This window comes from Bos taurus, chromosome 21 (assembly GCF_002263795.3).
Source record: "Bos taurus isolate L1 Dominette 01449 registration number 42190680 breed Hereford chromosome 21, ARS-UCD2.0, whole genome shotgun sequence".
Lineage (NCBI taxonomy): Eukaryota > Metazoa > Chordata > Mammalia > Artiodactyla > Bovidae > Bos > Bos taurus.
Genome location: NC_037348.1, coordinates 33,764,692 through 33,787,350, shown reverse-complemented (window position 1 = coordinate 33,787,350; position 22,659 = coordinate 33,764,692). Strand labels below are relative to the sequence as shown.

Below are 22,659 nucleotides of genomic sequence, written 5' to 3'. Positions count from 1 at the left end.
AAATTCTTCAAGAGATGGGAATACCAGACCACCTGATCTGCCTCTTGAGAAATTTGTATGCAGGTCAAGAAGCAAGAGTTAGAACTGGACATGGAACAACAGACTGGTTCCAAATAGGAAAAGGAGTTTGTCAAGGCTGTATATTGTCACTTGTTTATTTAACTTATATGTAGAGTACATCATGAGAAACGCTGGACTGGAAGAAACACAAGCTGGAATCAAGATTGCCGGGAGAAATATCAATAACCTCAGGTATGCAGATGACACCACCCTTATGGCAGAAAGTGTAGAGGAACTCAAAAGCCTCTTGATGAAAGTGGAGAGTGAAAAAGTTGGCTTAAAGCTCAACATTCAGAAAACGAAGATCATGGCATCTGGTCCCATCACTTCATGGGAAATAGATGGGGAAACAGTGGAAACAGGGTCAGACTTTATTTTTCTGGGCTCCAAAATCACCGCAGATGGGGACTGCAGCCATGAAATTAAAAGACGCTTACTCCTTGGAAGGAAAGTTATGACCAACCTAGACAGCATATTCAAAAGCAGAGACATTACTTTGTCAACAAAGGTCCGTCTAGTCAAGGCTATGGTTTTTCCAGTGGTCATGTATGGATGTGAGAGTTGGACTGTGAAGAAGGCTAAGCGCTGAAGAATTGATGCTTTTGAACTGTGGTGTTGGAGAAGATTCTTGAGAGTCCCTTGAACTGCAAGGAGATCCAACCAGTCCATTCTGAAGGAGATCAGCCCTGGGATTTCTTTGGAAGGAATGATGCTGAAGCTGAAACTCCAGTACTTTGGCCACTTCATGTGAAGAGTTGACTCACTGGAAAAGACTCTGATACTGGGAGGGATTGGGGGCAGGAGGAGAAGGGGACGACAGAGGATGAGACGGCTGGATGGCATCACTGACTCGATGGATGTGAGTCTGAGTGAACTCCGGGAGTTGGTGATGGACAGGGAGGCCTGGCGTGCTGCGATTCATGGGGTCGCAAGGAGTCCAACCGACTGAGCGACTGATCTGATCTGAATCTGTACACATTGTGAATGTATACAATGTGTATACATTGTATACATTGTGATAACCACAATTAGTCTAGCTATATTTTGTCTCTTTTTTCTTATGATTAAGACTTCTAAGATCTATTATTTTAGCATCTTCAGTTCAGTTCAGTTCAGTCGCTCAGTCGTGTCCGACTCTTTGTGACCCCGTGAATCGCAGCACGCCAGGCCTCCCTGTCCATCACCAACTCCCGGAGTTCACTCAGACTCACATCCATTGAGTCAGTGATGCCATCCAGCCATCTCATCCTCTGTCGTCCCCTTCTCCTCCTGCCCCCAATCCCTCCTAGCATCAGAGTCTTTTCTAATGAATCAACTCTTCGCATGAGGTGGCCAAAGTACTGGAGTTTCAGCTTCAGCATCATTCCCTCCAAAGAAATCCCAGGGCTGATCTCCTTCAGAATGGACTGGTTGGATCTCCTTGCAGTCCATGGGACTCTCAAGAGTATTCTCCAACACCACAGTTCAAAAGCATCAATTCTTCGGCACTCAGCCTTCTTCACAGTTCAACTCTCACATCCATACATGACCACTGGAAAAACCATAGCCTTGACTAGATGAACCTTTGTTGGCAAAGTAATGTCTCTGCTTTTGAATATGCTGTCTAGGTTGGTCATAACTTTCCTTCCAAGGAGTAAGCGTCTTTTAATTTCATGGCTGCAGTCCCCATCTGCGGTGATTTTGGAGCCCAGAAAAATAAAGTCTGACCCTGTTTCCACTGTTTCCCCATCTATTTCCCATGAAGTGATGGGACCAGATGCCATGATCTTCGTTTTCTGAATGTTGAGCTTTAAGCCAACTTTTTCACTCTCCACTTCCACTTTCATCAAGAGGCTTTTGAGTTCCTCTACACTTTCTGCCATAAGGGTGGTGTCATCTGCATATCTGAGGTTATTGATATTTCTCTCCCAGCAATCTTGATTCCAGCTTGTGTTTCTTCCAGTCCAGCATTTCTCATGATGTACTCTGCATAGAAGTTAAATAAGCAGGGTGATAATATATAGCCTTGACGTACTCCTTTTCCTATTTGGAACCAGTCTGTTGTTCCATGTCCAGTTCTAACTGTTGCTTCCTGACCTGCATACAGATTTCTCAAGAGGCAGATCAGGTGGTCTGGTATTCCCATCTCTTGAAGAATTTTCCACAGTTTATTGTGATGCACACAGTCAAAGGCTTTGGCATAGTCAATAAAGCAGAAATAGATGTTTTTCTGGAACTCTCTTGCTTTTTCGATGATGCAGCGGATGTTGGCAATTTGATCTCTGGTTCCTCTGCCTTTTCTAAAACCAGCTTGAACATCTAGAAGTTCACAGTTCACATATTTCTGAAGCCTGGCTTGGAGAATTTTGAGCATTACTTTACTAGTGTGTGAGATGAGTACAAATGTGCGGTAGTTTGAGCATTCTTTGGCATTGCCCTTCTTTGGGATTGGAATGAAAACTGACCTTTTCCAGTCCTGTGGCCACTGCTGAGTTTTCCAAATTTGCTGGCAAATTGAGTGTAGCACTTTCACAGCATCATCTTTCAGGATTTGAAATAGCTCAACTGGAATTCCATCACCTCCACTAGCTTTGTTTGTGTGATGCTTCCTAAGGCCCACTTGATTTCACATTCCAGGATATCTGGCTCTAGGTGAGTGATCACACCATCATGATTATCTGGGTCATGAAGATCTTTTCATTCAGTAGGTTGCCTTTTAATTTTGTTGGTTTCTGTTGCTATGTAGAAGCTTTTAGTTTGATGTAATCCCACTTGTTTATATTGGTTTTTGTTGCCTTTGTTTTTGGTATTAAATAAAAAAATCATCACCAAAGTGAATGTCAAGGCGCTTACCACCTATGATTTCTCCTAGGAGTTTTATGGTTTCAGGTCTTACATTTAACTCTTTGATCAAATTTTAGTTAATTTTTGTGTATAATGGAAGATAGTCACGTTTTATTTTTCTGGGTGTGGTTGTTCAGTTTTCTCAAAACCGTTTACTGAAGAGATTTTCCTTTCTCCATTGCATATTCTTGCCTTCTTTGTTGTAAATTAGTTGACCATACATGTGTGGGTTTGTTTCTGGGCTCTGTATTCTGTCCCATTGATCTGTGTCTGGTTGGTTTACCAATACCATTCTGTTTTGATTATTATAGCCTTGTAATATGGAAAAGGAAATGGCAACCCACTCCAGTGTTCTTGCCTGGAGAATCCCAGGGATGGTGGAGCCTGGTGGGCTGCCACCTATGGGGTCGCACAGAGTCAGACACAACTGAAGCGACTTAGCAGCGGTAGCAGCAGCAGCCTTGTAATATAGTTGAAATCAAGGCACATGACGTCTCCAGCTTTGTTCTTCTTTCTCAAGATTGCTTTTGCTGTTTGGCGTCTTTTGTGGTTCCACACAAATTTTAGAACTCTTTGTTCTTTTCTGTGAAAAATGCCATTGTAATTTTGATAGGGATAGAATTGAATCTGTAGATTGCTTTGGGTATTATGACATTTTACAATATTAATTCTTTCAATCCATGAACATGGAATATATTTCCATTTATTTTTGTCTTATTCAAATTCTTTAATCAACATCTTTGTTTTCAGTGTACAGGTCTTTTACCTCCTTGATTGAATTTATTTCTAGGATTTTATTCTCTTTGATGCAGTTGTACATGAGATTGTTTTCTTAATTTCTCTGATAGTTGGTTGTTGTTTTTTTTTGTATTTTGTATACAAAAGTTTTTTTCTCGTGCAGATGATATCACCCTTATGGCAGAAAGCGAAGAGGAACTAAGAGCCTCTTGATGAAAGTGAAAGAGGAAAGTGAAAAAGCTGGCTTAAAACTCAACATTCAGAAAATGAAAATCATGGCATTCGGTCCCATCACTACATGGCAAACAGATGGGGAAACAATGGAAACAGTGACAGACTTTATTTTCTTGGGTTCCAGAATCACTGCAGATGGTGACTGCAGCCATGAAATTAAAAGATACTTGCTCCTTGGAAGAAAAGCTATGACCAACCTAGATGGCACATTAAAAAGCAGAGACATTACTTTGGTTACAAAGGTCTGTCTACTCAAAGCTATGTTTTTTCCAGTAGTTATGTATGGATGTGAGAGTTAGACCATAAAGAAGGCTGAGTGCCGAAGTAATGCTTTTGAACTGTGATATTGGAGAAGACTCTTGAGAGTCCCTTGGACTTCAAGGAGATCAAACCAGTAAATCCTAAAGGAAATCAATCCTGAATATTCTTTGGAGGGACTGATTCGGGACCTGAAGCTCCAGTATTTTGGCCACCTGATGCGAAGAACTGACTCATTTGAAAAGACCCTGATGCTGGGAAAGATTGAAGGCAGGAGAAGGGGATGACAGAGGATGAGATGGTTGGATGGCATCACTGACTTGATGGACATGAGTTTGAATAAACTCGGGGAGATAGTGAAGGACAGGGAAGCACTGTGTGCTCCAGTCCATGGGGTCACAAAGAGTCAGACATGACTGAGCAACTGAACTGAACTGATACAAGATTTTGTATATTGATTTTGTATCCTGCTACTTTTTTACCTTTCTTCATTGTCTTGTTCCTGATATTAGAAGAAAGCTTTTAGCTTTCATTATTGGATATGATATTAACTGTGAACTTATCATACATGGCCTTTATTACATTTGAGGTACATTTCTTCTATACCCACTTAGTTATTTTTGTTTTTTAATCATAGGTGTATGTTGAAATTTTCGGGGGGGGGATGTTGAATTTTGTCCTATGATTTTTCTGCATCTATACATGATCATGCAGTTTTCATCCTTTATTATGTTAATGTGATGTACAATAAGTCCCCTATATGTGAACAAATTCTGTTCTGAGAATGCTTTTGTAAGTCCAATCTGTTCTTAAGTTCAACAAAGTTAGCCTAGGTCCCCACCTAGCACAATTAGCTATATAATACTGTACTGTAATACAGGGGTCTCCAATCTCCAGGATCTAATGCTTGATGATCTGAGGTGGAGCTGATGTAATAACGGAAATAAAGTACACAATAAATGTAATGCACCTGAATCATTCCCAAACCACCCCTCCACTCCCAGTTCATGAAAAAATTATCTTCCATAAAACTGGTCCCTGGTGTCCAAAAGGTTGTGGACTGCTACCTAGGTTTATAATACTTTTCACACAAATAATACATAAGAACACACACACAAAGCATTTTAAATCTTACAGTACAGTACCTTAAAAAGTATGCCAGACACATGAAGTAATTTACTGATTGGACATGCGACTGCATGTTCACATCTTTGAAAGTGTGCAACTTCAATGTTCATATGTGGGGAATTTACTGTATCATGTTCATTGATTTGTGGATATTGAACCATCTTTGTATTCCTGAAATAAATCCCACTTGATAATGTTGTATGATCTTTTCAATATATTGTTGAATTGTTTCCTACTATTTCGTTGAGGATTTTTGCATCTGTATTCATCAGGGGTGATCTTTTTATCCTGCTACTTCTTTCTGAGGCTTTTTTCTTATCTCAGCAGGTTTCAGACTTTAACCTTCGATAAAGGTTAAATAGTAGACCTTTGATAAAAGGCCTACTATTGGTGGAGCACAGGTAAGTGACGGATGGAGCCTATGAATCTGCAGGTCTTTCTGGGTTTTCAGGTCACCAGCCTCACCTTAATCCCCACATTAATGCATGTCATCTCCCTCTAGGGAAGGTATTTGCCAATCCTCATAGCATCCTCATATGGTACCGCCATACCTACTTCACATATGTATAAGGAGTGAGGCTGCAGGGACTGACTGACTTGAACAGGCCACAAAGTTTATAGGTAAGAATTGAATCCTTATCTGTCTCAAAAGCCTGACCTCTTTTTATATCGGTCAGATGTATGTCTTTAATGTTATGGACTGAATTGTGCCCCCACCCACCCAAATTTGTATGTTGAAGCCCTAAACCCTAGGGTGCCTTTATTTTGGAGCTACAGCTTAAAAGGGGGGTGATTAAGGTTAAGTGAGGTCCTATGGGTTGAGCTGTAGTCCTGATGTCATTATAAGAAATATAATGGGAATATAACAGGGAATTCGCTAGCAGTCTAGTGGTTAGGACTCTGTTTCCATTGAAGGGAGTATGGGTTCAATCCCTAGTCGGAGAACGAAGATCTTGCATGCTGCACAGCATGGTTAAAAAAGACAGACACCAATGTATACACACAAAGAAAAAGGGCTTTTGAGGACCCTGAGAGAAGGCAGCTATCTGCAAGCCAGGCAGATGGAACTCATCAGAAACCAATACTAATGGCACCTTGATCTTGGAATTCCAGCCTCCAGAACTGTGAGAAAATATATTTTGTTTTTGTTTTTCAGCCACGCAGCTTATGGGATCTGTTTCCCAACCAGGGACTGAACCTGGGTCACAGCAGTGAAAGTGCTGAATCTCAACCACTAGACCACCAGGAACTCCCAAACTTCTGTTGCTGCTAAGTCACTTCAGTTGTGTCCAACTCTGTGCAACCCCATAGATGGCAGCCCACCAGGCTCCCCCGTCCCTGGGATTCTCCAGGCAAGAACACTGGAGTGGGTTGCCATTTCCTTCTCCAATGCATGAAAGTGAAAGTGAAGTTGGTCAGTCGTGTCTGACCCTCAGTGACCCCCATGGATTGCAGCCTTCCAGGCTCCTCCATCCATGGGATTTTCCAGGCAAGAGTACTGGAGTGGTGTGCCATTGCCTTCTCCCAAACTTCTGTTAAGCCTGTGATATTGATTTGGCAGCCCTAGCACACTGATACAAATAACATTCTCCAAATTTTTAGAATCTACTTCCAGAGCTTAATACTTGCTCTAACATACTTTTTTTTTTTTTGGCTGCACTGGGTCTTCGTTGCTGTGTGCAGGTTTTCTCTATTTGCAGAGATCAGAGGCTACCCTCTAGCTGTAGCACATGGGCTTATTGTGGTGGCTTCTCTTGCAGTAGAGCACAGGCTCTAGGGCACATGGTCTTCAGTAGTTGCAGCACAAGGGCTCAGCAGCTGCAGCCTGTGGGCTCCAGAGCGTGGGGCTCAATAGCTGTGGCACACAGGCCCAGCTGCCCCACAGCACGTGGGGTCCTTCTGGACCTGAGATTGAACTTGTGTCCCCTGGGTTGCAAGACGGATTCTTAAAACTAGCGGATGACCAGGGACACTGCTTGTTTTCTTAAAAACATTTATTGATTTATTTGGCTGCACTGGTTCTTAGTTGCAGCACACAGGATCTTTAATATTCGTTGTGGCATGCTGGATCTTTAGTTGCAGTGTGCAAACTGTTAGTTGCATATGGGGTCTAGTTCCCTGACCAGGGATCAAACCCGGACCCCCTGAATTGGGAGCTCAGAAGCTTAGCTACCAGACTACCAGGGAAGTTCCACTAACATGATACTTTCAGAATTAAAATGCTGGGCAGAAAGCTAGTCATAAATAAAAGCATGAGCACCACTGTGGAGAGCCAAGGCTGGCACAGAATCGTCATCACTTCTGTTCTGAACAAACTTTCCAAACGTAGGAAAATGATGTGCAATTGGGCCAAATGAACTTGCCTTTTCAAAACACAAAGATGGACTCCACTTGCTGCTAAGGACAAGCGCTCTGGCATCTGAGAAACAGGAGAAACTGCAGTGGTAGCTAGCAAAACTAAGGGATGGCTAGGCTTAAACCATTTACCGAAGTACTATGATTATAAAAATGACTGTAATAAGACCTAATCTTACTAAACTTCCCTTATAAGCCTGCAAAGTTGCTCCCATTTTCAGATCATAAAACAGAAGCACAGGAAGGTGCTTATCCGTAACTTATCCATAGTCATATAACTGCTATACAGTAGAATCAGATTTGAACATTAAGTCTGAATACAAACCCACCCTATTGCTACATTGTGTTACCTTCCATCAGCTGATGGGTAAATGTAATTAAAAAAAAAAAACCGCTAGGACATACATAATATCCTTGAGGGGATACAATTGGAATTCCACATCATCTATATAGTACTCCCTTATCCATGGGTGGATTCATTCCAGGACCCCTAGTGGATGCCTGAAACTGCAGATAGTACCAAACCCTGTAAAAACTGTTTCTTCCTATACATACCTATGATAAACTTTAATTTATAAATTAGCCATAGTAACAATGACAATATACTATAAGTTATGTGAACATGGTCTCCATCTCCCTTAAAATATTTTATTGTACTAATTTAATGCCTTTTCCATTTTAACTAAGCACTAATTTCTCACTGTGGCTTAAACTTTCGCAGTTTGAGGTTCAACAGCAAAACTAGCACACAATTTTTTTCTTTCTTCACAGTATCACGGATTGAAGAGTTCTTTGTCTAGCTCTTAGCTACCTCAGCACAGGACGTTTTTTTCTTTCCTTAAAAGGAAGCACTTTATAGGTTCTCTTTGACATATGCAAATTGGCAGTATTACTACTCTTGCACTTTGGTGATATTATTATAAGTAAAATTTCTTGAACACAGGTACCATGATACCATGACCATCAATCTGACAACTAAGACAGCTTCTAAGTGACTAATGGGATGGAGAGGGAAGGTGAGAGATTTCATCACACTACTCAGAGCAGAGTTCAATTTAAAACTTATGTTATTTATGAAATGTTCCATTTAATATTTTCAGGCTGTGGTTGATGAGTAACAAACTGCAGAAAGCAAAACTGCATAGAAAGGGTGGGGTGGGGGATACTACTGTATTCTTGTCAAAAATGTTTAACTGGATTTAAAAAATAAAAATATTTAATTGGCTGCATCGGGTCTTAGTAGCAGCACGTGGGATCTTTTGCTGTCATGCGGGATCTTTCGCTGTGGCCCAGGAGTCCATGGGGCTCAGCTTAGTTTAGTTGCTCCATGTCGTGCTGGATCTTTACTCCCCAACCAGGTATTGAACCCACGTCCCTTGCACTGATTACAAGGTGGATTCTTAACCACTGGACCACTAGGGAAGTTTAACTAGATTTTAATGAACACCCAGTAAGATGCAGATGCAGGACATTATTCTACTCCAACTGGCCTGGACTCTTCAGAAAAATGAATTGTATGTATTTTATGCCAAAGTTCTTGAAGCATATTAATGGTACTGTGGTTACTTAGGAGAAATCTTTCAGTTCAGTTGCTCAGTCGTGTCCGACTCTTTGCAACCCCATGAATCGCAGCACGCCAGGCCTCCCTGTCCATCACCAACTCCCGGAGTTCATTCAGACTCAACGTCCATCGAGTCAGTGATGCCATCCAGCCATCTCATCCTCTGTCGTCCCCTTCTCCTTCTGCCCCCAATCCCTCCCAGCATCAGAGTCTTTTCAAATGAGTCAACTCTTCGCATGAGGTGGCCAAAGTACTGGAGTTTCAGCTTTAGCATCGTTCCTTCCAAAGAAATCCCAGGGCTGAGCTCCTTCAGAGAAATTTCTCTTAGATGTTGCTTAAGTATTCAGGGTTAAAGTGTCATGTCTGCAACTCACTTTTAAATGACTGAGGGAAAAGTGTACATAAACTAGAACAAAACAAATGTAGCAAACCATTAACTGCTTTGAAAATTCTCAAAACAGAAAGTAGGGAAAGAAAAAGCTAAAGATCCCATTCTGTTAGGATAGAAGCCCTACCTGTCATCAAGTTGTCTCTCTCCTATTCTAGCACCATCTAAAAGAAGACAACCATAAATAGTTAATTTATTTCACATCTCTACTTCTTAAAAAAAGGGGGAAAGAAGGATCTTTCTTGTAGGGAATCAGCCTTTCATAAAAGGTCATTTGTATTAAACCTTATCAAAACTGATTTTACTTTTTTCCTTCTTTTCGGCTGCACTGCACAGCATGCAGGATCTTAGTTCCTTGACTGAGGAGACCAGAGATTGAATCTGTGCCCCCTGCAGTGGAAGCACAGAGTCTTAACCGCTAGACCACGAGGGAAGTTCCCCAAAACTGATTTTACTAACACTTCCTTACATGGCTTTAGGAGAGAAGACATCAAAAAAAAAAAAAAAGAGAGAGAGAAGACATCAAAATTTCAACCTAATATTAATCCAGTTCACCTGATGAAGCAGTCAAACTGGCTGTACTAGAACTCACTCAAACCTAGAACCTCTTTACCCAGCAGCTGGCTTCCAGTATTATGGCATCTAAAGTAAGACAAAGCTTCCCTGGTGGCTCAGTGGTAAAGAATCTGCCTGCCAATGCAGGACACTCAGGTTTGACCCCTGGGTCAGGAAGATACCTGGAGAAGGAAATGGCAACCCACTCCAGTATTCTGGCCTAGGAAATCCCATGGACAGAGGAGCCTGGCGAACCACAGTCCATGGTGGCACAAGAAAGTCGGACACAACTGAGTGACTAAACAACAACAACAAAGTAAGACAGGATTGTGTATTTTATTCTCTCAAGAAGGAAAACCATTTACTCAGTTCTTTAAGCAGAAAGCCTCCAAATCTACCACAGCAAATTCTTTGATGTCCAAGGCTAATACTATACTGCTAGGGAAGAAAAGGTAGGGAAGATGAGAAGCACTAAGGGGCTGGCTTCTACAGAGCACATCCTAAAGATTATCTCAATGACTACTTTAAAAACTTTATTTCACCCATTTTTGGGAAGGTACACAATTTGACCTGTACCCACAGACAACTAACCCTCTAAGCCCAGAGTACTTGCTGGCCCTGTCAACTAGAAAATTCTACACTGGACTTCCCCAGTGGTTCAGTGGTTAAGAATCTCCCTGCCAGGGCAGGGGACACAGGTTCGATCCCTGGTCTGGGACCATCCTACATGCCGTGGAGCAACTAAGCCCATGCACCACAACTACTGAGCCAGCATGCTGCAACTGCTAAAGCCTGTGCTCCACAACAAGAGAAAAGCCTCTGCTTGCTGCAACTAGAGAAATCCTGCACGCAGCAATGAAGACCTTACACACCCAAATAAATAATTTTTTAAAAAGAAAATTCTATATGAAATTATTTTTTAAAAAAATTTTAGCTAATTTACCAGCAAGTGCATCCAAATATGTTAATGTAGCTGACTCATGTTGGATGGTTTCCAGAAAACTGAAGCAGTTCTCTCAGCATATAATGTGGCAACCAAACAGTGAAATCAATGACACTATAATAATTTTTTTTTCCCCTGCCTTTCAATGCAAACACATGAAATACCTAATTTCAGTTCAAACTCATTTCCCTTTTATTAAAGTCCAAGTTACATTACACGGTTTGGTACTCAACAAAGGAAAACTTGTTCGAATAAGGTAATATGTTATCATCAGTATTTCCAGGTGACTTTATAATCAAGTAGCATTATCAATAAGTCCTTGGGAAGTCCATCTGTAAGAGAAAACATGAAAAATTAGCTGGGAAATAAAGAAAAGATAGAAATCTTACTAAAAATAACCTCTAGAGCAACAGCCCAAGGAAATCGCTGCCTCTGTGTAGTCTCTTCTGCCCTTTCTTAATCCTGCCTAAAACCAACACACCAGCTACTAGCTCTTTGGCTTTTTTGTTGTTATCCACCTGGTAATTATTGAGGTAGTATTCTTTTCTAATCAGAAAAGTATTGGGGAGCTGCCCTCTTAAAAATTTTTAAGTGAAAGAAATACAATGTTACTGCAGCTAGAAAATATCCTATATAACAAAGATCTTCTGGACTCCTTCAAATAATACTCGATAAATGAAAGCCTTTTCACATTTCACAAAGATGTGCTATCTGGCTTCAGGGAGGAGGAAAAGACAGTGGTGATACAGAGATGGACAAAGATAAAATTAAGACTCTTCTTTCAAAGCAAGCTGTAAAAAGAGATCTCAAAATTGAATTCAAAACCTCAGGCATTTTCTGCTCAGTCTGTGGTAGGAAGATTGAATGTAGGTATTCTTTAAGATTTTTAGAGTGTAGAATTAGGTGTTCACTAATGGTACCCTAACCATGCTCACGGTTTCTTTATCTTGTGAGGATCTGATACTAGCTTTTAAAATAATTTTGGGTCCACTTTTACTGAAACTAAGATAGCTTAGTTCCACCTTTTAAAAATAAACTTCTTACTCTTAGGAAGCAAATCTTCTATTTAAGCCTCATTATTTACATCTGAGAAATAAGACAATGGCCTTAGTAAATGCTTTAGTATTGCAATGCCTACAAAGGATGTGTGGCATAGTAAAAACAATGGACTCTGGAGCCAGACTGCTGCTGCTGCTGCTAAGTCGCATCAGTCGTGTCCAACTCTGCGTGACCCCACGGACAGCAGCCCAACAGGCTCCCCCGTCCCTGGCATTCTCCAGGCAAGAACACTGGAGTGGGTTGCCATTTCCTTCTCCAATGCATGAAAGTGAAAAGTGAAAGTGAAGTCGCTCAGTTGTGTCCGACTCTTAGCGACCCCATGCTGCCTTGGTTTAAATGTGGGTTCCTCTACTACTTATACGACTTTGGACAAGGTGCCTCATTTTCCTCATTAGTAAAATAGTAAAATGGGAATAAGTGTAATAATAGTAAGTACTTCACAGGACTGTTCATGAGGATTAAATGAGTTTATAAAGCACATAAAACAGTACCTCATACATAATAAGAGTTATACAGACTATACGTGTTTGTTAAATAAAATCAATATAAGCGTTATTACTTATGTATTTTTTTCTGTTTTACAAAGGATTTTCTGCGTACTGCTCACTACCCGGCAATCTTGTGACTGGTTTTATTACCTAGTCTGTATTTTCCACAAGGTATCAAGTTTGTATTATCAATGAATATTACCTATTATATTTCAACTTGGGCACACAATAACAGAAGCATCAAATTAATAAAACCCTGATATTAAAAATAAAGATGTATAAAAGCATGCATGATGAATACCTGGTATGTAGTGGATTACCTTAATTGAGGAGAGGTTAAAGAGCTGGAATTAGGAAAAAGGTACAGAGAGGGCTTTAACTCTATGTGAAACCTCTCATTTCTTGGGGGAGAGGGAGAAACTAAAGCAAATATGGCAAAAATAGTATCTCAAAATTTGGGTATGGTTACATTTATTCCCTATGCTATTCTTTACCTTTGAAATATTTTATATTATATAGATTTTAAAGTAGGTTCTTTAACTTGCCTTTACACCAATAAAAGAACAATTATAACAACCAGAAACAACAATTCTAATTCTTTAAATTAATCATCACAGGTACTCTCTAAGCTCACAGCCTCTATCAAAGCCATGAAAACGTCTTTCTCTGAGAATACTGTAATGCCACTCACTCACCCCTCCCTGGATCCTTTCTTGCCTTATTCAGGTATACCTTACCCATGGGGTTTACACTTTGTCAAGGCCCAGTTCCTCTGGAGTGGAGATTCCCAGTTCATTCAAAGTTGGTCTAAGTTCCTGGATGACATAGGGGTAGATTTCCTTATGAGGTCCTGCTTTGTCCTGATGGCAAAGAAAATATTCACATTTAGCTCCGAAAAGCTGTCTCTATTAACAAAATGAAGCTGAAAATGCTTTCAGTCATATGCAGAGGCTAGCAGCAGAGAATATAAGTCACCTACTTTTAAGTTAACATATTCGTTCAAAAGAGAGAGCAACTTACATAGGCGCTATTCAAGGTAGACTGTTAAGACACCTGGAGACTAAGACTACTAAATCCAGGGGGAAAGAAACATTTTAAAGCCTTGAGTTACTGGAAAAGAAGGTGGTGATGACAGAATTTTGTGATGGCAATTAAATGTGCCCAGCAGGCAACAGGAATAATTAAGTTAACACGAAAAAAGTTTCTTAATTTGCCTCAATTTGAGACCCTAACTGAATTAACTACTGGTGCTGAATGGCTTGATAGCCTACAGAACCCTTAATTATCTTACCCATTTTAGATAAAGTATTGTCATACTTTCCCTCTTACAGACCTTGCATTTCTTTCCTATAGAATATACAAGTCTTTTCATGGAGAGCTACACGTACAGAATACTTATTTCTAAGGCAAGAGAGCTTTGAGGAATACTTACCATAATATACAATTAGACCTCTACTGTCACAACATTCTTCAGAGACAAATATTAGAAGGTCAAATAGACTAAGACAGTGTCAAGTTATTATATTATTCTTCTGTCTAACAAATTCTAGGTCTCCTTAAGTGTGTTTTTTAAATTATAAAATTCTTATTTAAAGTTGGTCTAAGTTTTAATAGAAAAATTAAAAACTATAATCAAATAAGAGAGAAGAAAGTATATATCCTTACATTTTGATCATTGTCTCTATACTTTTTAATAAAAAGGGGATACACCACAAAAAATTATTTCATAATTTCCTTCAATTAACATGAATATCTTAAATGTTAAATACACTTCTACAGCATTAATAATAACCTCCTCTGGGAAGTCCCATTTTAAGAAGCCACTGGCAACACTTAATTTCATATCACAAGCAGCACAAAGATAAACTGCAATTCTTAATTATTTCCTTAAGATAAATTCTCAAATGGGATTGCTGAAATTCTAAGAAAATAACTTCCTGAATAAATTCTCCCAAATACTCTCCAAAGAGAATATAACCACAATGTACATTCCCTCTAACTATGTAAAAACTAATTCCAGGTATTTTAACAAATTCAAAAATACAGAATACGCTAATACCTAATCAATAGTCCACCTACTTCCAGAACAACCTTAGCATTGTTATTTCACTGACCTTAACAACTTCTAGGATGCGAACTGCACTAGCAAAATCATTTAAACGTCTGCATGCCCGCAAAGCAGCATCAATGATTTTGGGCTCTGGAACCAGGTCATAGCCAACAAGTGTGTTCATCCCTGTCAAATTAAAAAGAGGGGTCATATCAATCTGGAATATCGTCACTTAAACTACAATTTAGTTACCCATACTCTTTTATTGAACCATAGACATGTGATCTTATCTGTTTGATCTGCTAGTTTTTTTTTGCTCTACCATATGGCATGCAGAACTTCCCTTCCATGGATCAAAACCTATGCTTCTTTCAATGGAAGCGTGGAGTCTTAACCATTGGACCACCAAGTAAGTCCCTGGGCCTCTATTATCTCTGCTGCTGCTGCTGCTGCTGCTAAGTCGCTTCAGTCTTGTCCGACTCTGTGCGATCCCAGAGACGGCAGCTCACCAGGCTCCCCCATCCCTGGGATTCTCCAGCCAAGAACACTGGAGTGGGTTGCCATTCGCTTTAGTCGTGTCCCACTCTGTGCCACCCCATAGACGACAGCCCACCAGACTCCTCTGTCCCTGGGATTCTCCAGGCAAGAATACTGGAGTGGGTTGCCATTTCCTTCCCCAATGCATGCAGGGATGCTAAGTTGCTTCAGTCGTGTCCGGCTCTGTGCAACCCCATGAATAGCAGCCCACAAGGCTCCTCTGTCCACGGGATTCTCTAGGCAAGAATACTGGAGTGGGTTGCCATTGCCTTCTATTATCTCTAAAATAAGATAACTGGGAATTCCCTGGTGGTCCAATGGTTAGAACTTGGCATTTCCACTGCCCGGGGCCTAGGTTTGATCCTTGATTGGAGAACAAAGATCCTACAAACCACGTAGTACAACCAAAAAATAAGCTTGAGAGTGATTTTAAATGCAAACACTATCTTCAAAATTAGCTGGTTTCTTTTCAAACAAGACGGTCATTTTCAACTCATATCTTTACCTCTTAGTACAGTGTATGTACTTTGACTGCTTTAAAATAGATCTGACTGAAAAATAATCTAAAAACAACCAGGGAAATACTTAAGGAGAAACTAATGAAGCCCAAATGAGGACTTTAAGGCGATATAGAGAACCATTAGTGCAGAGTCATAAACATTCAACCAGAAAATACTGGGCATGATTACTTTTGGCTCTGCACAAAATGACACATCATAAAATTTAAGATTCTCTTAATGGGAATGCAGAACAGTTCTTTTCATTACTTCTACTCAAGATTATCCAATAAGAATTTCCCTAGTTGCAGCAAAATGGAGTCATTACATGCCTGTGGAGAAGTATGAAACACTTAGGTTTCTGGCTTTTATTAATTTTAAAATATTAAAACAAAGGACACCAGTGACTGCGATGCTACAATATAGTCATAGAATGAATTCTTCATCTGATATAAACTGCCTACACTTAAAATTATCTATCAGTCTACTAGCTTGGTTATTATTAATGCTACTTACTCATGTTAAATGCACATTTACAAATTTAGGATAAACAAGTTCTAGCTTACTCTGATAGGACACTTACTCAGGGCAAGACAGATAAATCACAACCGAGAATAAAAATAACAAAAATCCCAAACTATTACCAAGAAGGGAAGAAAACCAAATGACTACTTAAATAAATTATCTATTTATTCAAAGTTACACAACTGCTAAATCTTGCTCACCTTGGCCTATCTCTATAGCAGTGATGATTTTGTCCCTTAGGAGACATTTTTGGTTGTCACAACTGGGGGTTTGTAGGGGTGTTAGCATCTAGTGGGTAGAAACCAAGGATGCTGCTAAACATCCTACAATGCAAAGGACAGCCCCTGCAACAAAGAACTGTCTGGCCCAAAACATCAACTGTGCCTCCTTCAAAACCCTGCTTTACAGGAAACACGTACTCTGGAAACTATAAACTTTCCTAATTGCAAGATGCATGACAATACCTAGTCTACATGATACATGTTTTTTTCAAAATACAGCTGACCCTTGAACATGGGTTTGAACTCTACGGGTCCACTTACACAGAGATTTTTTTCATAAATACTACATGATCTGAATCCATATACGGAGAACCTTGGACTCAGAACTGTGGGTCAGAAGGGCCAACTGTAAAGTTGTATATGGATTTTCTATGTGCAAGTGGGTGTCAATGTCCCTAACCCCCACGTTTTTCAAGGGTTAACTGCAGTTACTTTTAACAAAGTAGTGGAAGACTGCACAGCAGTTCATAATTCTGTATTAAAATAGACACATATGCCTGTGTTCCAATTACCTTTACGCAACTCCCAAGCATCAATATCTGGCTTATTGAAGTATGTCACCCAGCGAGCATCAAACTCCTCGTCTGTCTCATGTGACCCATGGGAGTAGCAGCGAAGTGACTGGACAGCTACAGGGGAGGAAGAACAGTAACTTCAATGTACAGAAGTAGGACTTGACTGGTTTTTTCCTTTTTTGGGTGTGTCTTAAAATACACACAAAGTCTACTATCTTAACCATTTCTAAATGTACAGTTCAGTGGTATTACATTCATTCAATGCCTTAGGTTTTGAATCAGCTATGCATGTCATGGTAAAAAAATTATTCACCAGGTCAAATGAAATAAATCTTACATACTGATTTGAAAAAAACATCTTAAAAAACTAAGCACAGAGGGACTTCCCTGGTGGTCCAGTGGTTAAGGCTCTGAGCTCCCAGTGCAGGGGGCCTGGGTTCGATCTGTGGTCAGGGAACTAGATCCCACATGCCACAACTAAGAACCCGAGTGCTGCAATGAAGATCCTGCATACTGCAACTAAGACCCATTACAGCAAAAAAAAAAAAAAAAATTAAGCACTGAAAAGTAAAACAAAAAGTACTACAGATGTATGTTTATGCTCTTCTCACTTATGTGTAATGCTGGTGTGTAACTGTTAACAGTGGTTATCTCTGGAAAGAAAAATTTTCTTTATACACTTATTTTTATGATAAACAGTATTAATTCCTAATTTAAAATAATGTTCATTCTTGGGAATGCCCTGGTGGTCCAATGCTTATGACTTTGTGCTTCAACTGCCCAGGGCCTGGGTTCAAGCCCTAACTGGGAAACTAAGATCCCTTAAGTTGCACAGCCAAGAAGTAAGTAAAATGATATCCATTCTATGTTTTTTTTGGCTGTGCCATGTGGCATGTGGGATCTTAGTTTCCAGATCAGGGAGGAACCTGTGCCCCCTTCAGTGGAATCACAGAGCCCTAACCACTGGACTGCCAGGGAATTACCTCCATTCTAGTTATGAAGCAAATTTCTAACATATATTTTCTTAATTTAAAAAGTCACAATGAGAAGCACATGGACCACAAGTGAAGAGTAGCTCCCACTCACACAACTAGAAAAAGACCGCTAGAAGCAATGAAGACCCAGCGCAGCTAACAATTAAAAAAAAAGTTCACTTACACTCAAAGAAAAAAGTTTTATTAGATTTCTAAGGAGTGAGATTTTTAAATATAACACTATCAAGAAAACAGGACACCCTTAGCACTCTGCTCCCAATCAATATACCCTTTTCCAGCACCATATGAAAAGCCTTTCATTTTCAGTTTCTGCTTGTAACTGGACAGTGAATTGGGAGTTAAGAAATCTAAATTCCTTCTGAATAGCCTCTGAATGGAAAATCCCATGGATGGAGGAGCCTGGTAGGCTGCAGTCCATGGGGTCGCTAGGAGTCGGACACGACTGAGTGACTTCACTTTCACTTTTCACTTTCATGCATTGGAGAAGGAAATGGCAACCCACTCCAGTGTTCTTGCCTGGAGAATCCCAGGGACAGGGGAGCCCAGTGGGCTGCCATCTCTGGGGTCGCATAGAGTCAGACACGACTGAAGCGACTTAGCAGCAGCAGCAGCAGCCTCTGAATGGGGCAGGAGGTGGGAGAAGGAATTTTTACCTTTGGGTTTTAGGAGGCAGCAGAGCCTAGTGGTCAGATACTTCTAGGCTCTTAACTCTCTTGTTAATTAACTCAGGTTTTATATTCCTTATCTGTAAAATGCAGATACCACTACCGTAGCAGCTGCTAAGTCGCTTCAGTCGTGTCCAACTCTGTGCGACCCCATAGACGGCAGCCCACCAGTCTCCCCCGTCCCTGGGATTCTCCAGGCAAGAACACTGGAATGGGTTGCCATTTCCTTCTCCAATGCATGAAAGTGAAAAGTGAAAGTGAAGTCGCTCAGTTGTGTCTGACCCTCAGCAACCCCATGGACTGCAGCCTACCAGGCTCCTCCGTCCATGGGATTTTCCAGGCAAGAGTACTGGAGTGGGGTGCCATCGCCTTCTCCCTATCTTAGCAGAGTATGATGATTAAACATGAAAGCCAGGTTAACGTTTTGCCTAGGGCTTAGTAACCTTGTAGGTATGTACTCAGTATAGCTTTAAATTAATCCTTATCTAGAAGTGTCTTAATTGATCTATTTATAGAAATCGTAATTCCTAAAAATAAAACATTCTTCAAGTTGCATCTCTTATTATATGAATTTTAAGAGCTTGGTATAATTTCTAGTTATTTTTAAAGGCTTAAAATATCAAAAACAACCTTTCAGCCCACCATCACCCAAAATTTGTAAACCATCTTTCAAAAACTAAAGTTATCCTTAACTGAAAAAAGTGCAAGTATATAATTGAAGTATAAACTGTTAAGCAGTTCCTTATCAAGTTAAATATACACCTACCAAACACAGTAATTCCACTTCTAAGTATTTACTCAAGAAAAATGAAGTATATAATTATCTCCCTAGAGGCAACTATTAAGTGTACCTTCCCAATCATCCAGTAAATTGTTTCATGATAACGAATTTCTTTTGCTCACTGCTGGGCACGGATTTCAACTAGATGACTGTGGTTTTGTTTTCTAAATGTGAAAAAGATGACCAACAAATGCAAATCCTAGTCAGGGAGATCAATGGATCACCTTCAGTGATTTGTTCACCTTCCTTCTGAGAGTCCCAAATTACAAACTGATTGTATTAAAAAACAAAGACAGTGCATGAGACAGCTATTTAGAAAACCAAGCAAGCACTGGGAACACACACAGATTCCAGGTTGAGGAAAACTCACTTTCCCAATGGTTTACATTATATTCCTTATTCCAGTCATAAGTAAAGCAGAATCTATTCTTCTAGTTATGGACATGCTTAACATTCTGATTTTTAGGTAAATTATATCCCTCACACCACCCCCTATGTACAGCATTTCCACCTAGTTTTGAGGCTTGTATGGTAAACTATTTTGAAAAACAGTTACTTGGTGTTTTTATATAAAGGTTCCAGAGTAGAAAAAGAGAAGCATCTGTTAAAAAACTGGGACATTTCTAGGGCTACAATCTAAAAATCTATTTCTAACACTGCTTTTTGGCATTCCGTTAAGCAAGTTTTTTTTTTTTTTTTTTTAAGCAAACATATTTAGAAAAATTAAGTGGCTCATAATTCCCTTCAGTAACTAAACAGCTCAGACAAAGCTCAAAGAACAGGCATTTTGGTGGTGGTGATTCTAAGGCATAATGGAAAGAACGGACTAATGTAAAGGGTACATAAACAAGCTCAAAGACAGCTATACAGAAGTACAAGGTTTAGGGGCCCAAAAGCTGGAAATCTATAAATGTGGGAGTGGTGCAGAAAAGGCTGGAAGGTAATTAAAAATGCTACTTAAATTTAGCCCTCCACCAAGAAAGAGAAAGCAGAAACTCCTCCCACCTTTTCAGAGCCTATCAGGGTAAGGAATAGGGGTGAGGACTGTGTAACTCTTAAGGGTTGGCTGGAGACTCTAGCAATTATTCAAAATATTTAATTATCTAATTCAGTAGTTATAGGAAAACAATTCTGTTACCAGGTGGAGGCTGAAGTGGGACAAAATATTAAGTTTGGGTTGCTACTTATTTACAGCAAACTTGAAGCTCCCCAGGTTAACCCCTCCAGAGGCTATCCAAGAATCTTAAGCCTTTCTGACTTTTAATTGCATGAAATTTCTTCAGTCTCATGATAATAAACCTCACCTATAATATGCAAAAATGAAAGGCACTATAAAAATAAAGCAAATATGTTTCAAGCATTTGTGCCAGGAAAGGTGTTGAAAGTTAACATTATCTCATTTAAACCTCACAACTATTAAATAGTATCCCAATTTTAGACTTAGGCAACTGAGTCTTAGGGTTTAACTAACATGTCCAAGGTCACACAGCTAGAAAGTAGTTGACATGAATGTAACCATGACTGCCTCCTTGTGGCAAATATTTAGGTTTATGGGACAATTATGCTTAAGAGGGCGGCTAGAGATAAATCAGTTTGTCTAACCTTAGCAAGAGTTTGAGTTCATACGTTTAAATATGCATGCTTAGGGGCCAAATTTCTTAATGTAGCATATACTACCATCATGGGCCGAAATCAAAGTGCAGTTAAAATAATTAAAAGTGCTAGACACAAAGTCTCCAGGAACAGACATAACAGGAAGGCAGAACAAGAAACAGGAATCAGCAGAACATCTTATACTCCGCAATCAGGCTTCTAACCGGAAGCAAAAACATAAAGCTTCCCCATATAGGCAGAACCCCCTATTTCTGGGTCTGTGATATCCAATTTCTGAAATAAGAGCCTTAAAAGATCTATCAAGTCAGTCCCTCTTCCAGGTCTCAGGAAATAACTACACACGTCGATATATCGTAAAAGTTTAAGAATTAGAAAGTGGCACGGCAGTCTCTAAAAATACCAGAATGGTCTGGTTAAGTGACGGACAAAACGCTAACCGAGACACGTCTGATAACTGTCGTACACGGAAGTATAACGTGTTCTCGGAAGACGCTGGGGGCAGCGGTGCCGGGGACCCCGGAGGGATCACCCCCGCCCCTACCCTGAGCTCAATGTCACCTTCGCCGAAGCGCTGCAGGCCGGCGGTGGCCACTCCTAGTCAGGTGGCCGCAGGGTCAGCGCCGGGGCACGGTCACGGCCTGGGGACCGAAGGGGTCCGGTGGGCACGGGAGGTGCGCTGCGCCCCCTCCTTGGCGCCCACAGCAGGTCCACATTTGATCGGTCCGCGGTGCCCGCACCAGGAAGTCGCGCCGAGGGGGGCCCCGGGGTCGCGACCTCGAGTCCTCCACAACTCGAGGCGGCGGCGAGAACGGCAAGCGGTCACCAGGTTCGGCCGCCGGCCCGCAAGGCAGGAGCTAGGCCTCTGGGAGAGCCTGCCATCGCATGGCGGCGGGGGCCCAGGTCACCGCAAGGACACGCGGGCGCGGACAGCGGCAGGCGGGAGCCTTACCGGCGGCTTGGCCGGGGGCCGGAGTGGGGTGCAGGAGGCCTCGAGGGCTGGCCCGGGCGACTGCGGCTGCAGCTACAGAGCAGCGGCGGACAGCGGCGCCTAGCATGACGGCGATGGCGGCGCACAGGTTAAGGCTGAAGAGAAGCCGGGTGTGAGCCCACGACCGCTCGGGAGCTCGTGGGGGCCGTACTCACGCACCGACGCACGGTGGGCGGAGCATAAGGGTCCGCCCACTGCGGCGCTCGCGCCTCGGCGGAAAGAAGGCGTCACGCGGCCACCGGCGGGCTACGGCGGCGCGCTGAGGACAAACTATTTCGGCGCCGCTTCCCCACGGCTCTCTGGTCCCTTGGAAGGCAGCGGCCGTTGTGGAGCGAGGAATAGAAGGCAGGGAAAGAGCCGTCAGTAGACAGTAGCGCGGTTCAGATCCGGCTCGGGAGATGACTCCTGCACCTCAACATGCGAAAATAACACTACAAATTATAATTTAAAAATACCTTCTTTGCTCTTTCTTTCCCAGGTTTGAGCCTAAAATAAGAGAGTGGGACAGAACGACTGCCTTCGTATAAAGGACTTTATTGGTAACTTTTCTTATATCAGAGACCCGCAAGCATTCAGAGTCCAATCACTTAACAAATGGGCTCTGAAATTAGATTGCTTGCC

At 41.2% G+C, this 22,659-nt stretch overlaps 1 protein-coding gene across 2 annotated transcripts; it reads right to left on the bottom strand.

Moving 5' to 3' along the window:
- Nucleotides 1-11,211: 11,211 nt before the first annotated feature.
- Nucleotides 11,212-22,191, bottom strand: COX5A (cytochrome c oxidase subunit 5A). 2 transcript variants are annotated; one of them, NR_198895.1, is made up of 5 exons: nt 22,000-22,191; nt 16,993-17,109; nt 14,705-14,826; nt 13,286-13,450; nt 11,212-11,375 (listed from the first exon to the last, which is right to left on the bottom strand). NR_198895.1 is itself a non-coding variant. In NM_001435109.1 (5 exons), exons 1-4 carry the CDS (start codon nt 22,103-22,105, stop codon nt 13,337-13,339), a joined length of 459 nt encoding a protein of 152 aa, NP_001422038.1. In that variant the 5' UTR covers nt 22,106-22,191; the 3' UTR covers nt 11,212-11,375; nt 13,328-13,336. The 2 variants fall into 2 exon arrangements, 1 of the variants encoding a protein (NP_001422038.1); NM_001435109.1 differs by having other exon boundaries at nt 13,328-13,450.
- Between the last annotated feature and the right edge of the window lie 468 nt (nt 22,192-22,659).

Excerpts from the sequence above, each read along its gene's own strand:
- COX5A (NM_001435109.1), bottom strand. The coding sequence starts at position 22,105 with ATGCTAGGCGCCGCTGTCCGCCGCTGCTCTGTAGCTGCAGCCGCAGTC. Across the intron at positions 17,110-21,999 it reads GGCCCCCGGCCAAGCCGCCG|CTGTCCAGTCACTTCGCTGC; the intron begins GTAAGGCTCCCG and ends CCTCCCCTGTAG. Across the intron at positions 14,827-16,992 it reads TGCTTGGGAGTTGCGTAAAG|GGATGAACACACTTGTTGGC; the intron begins GTAATTGGAACA and ends TTAATTTGACAG.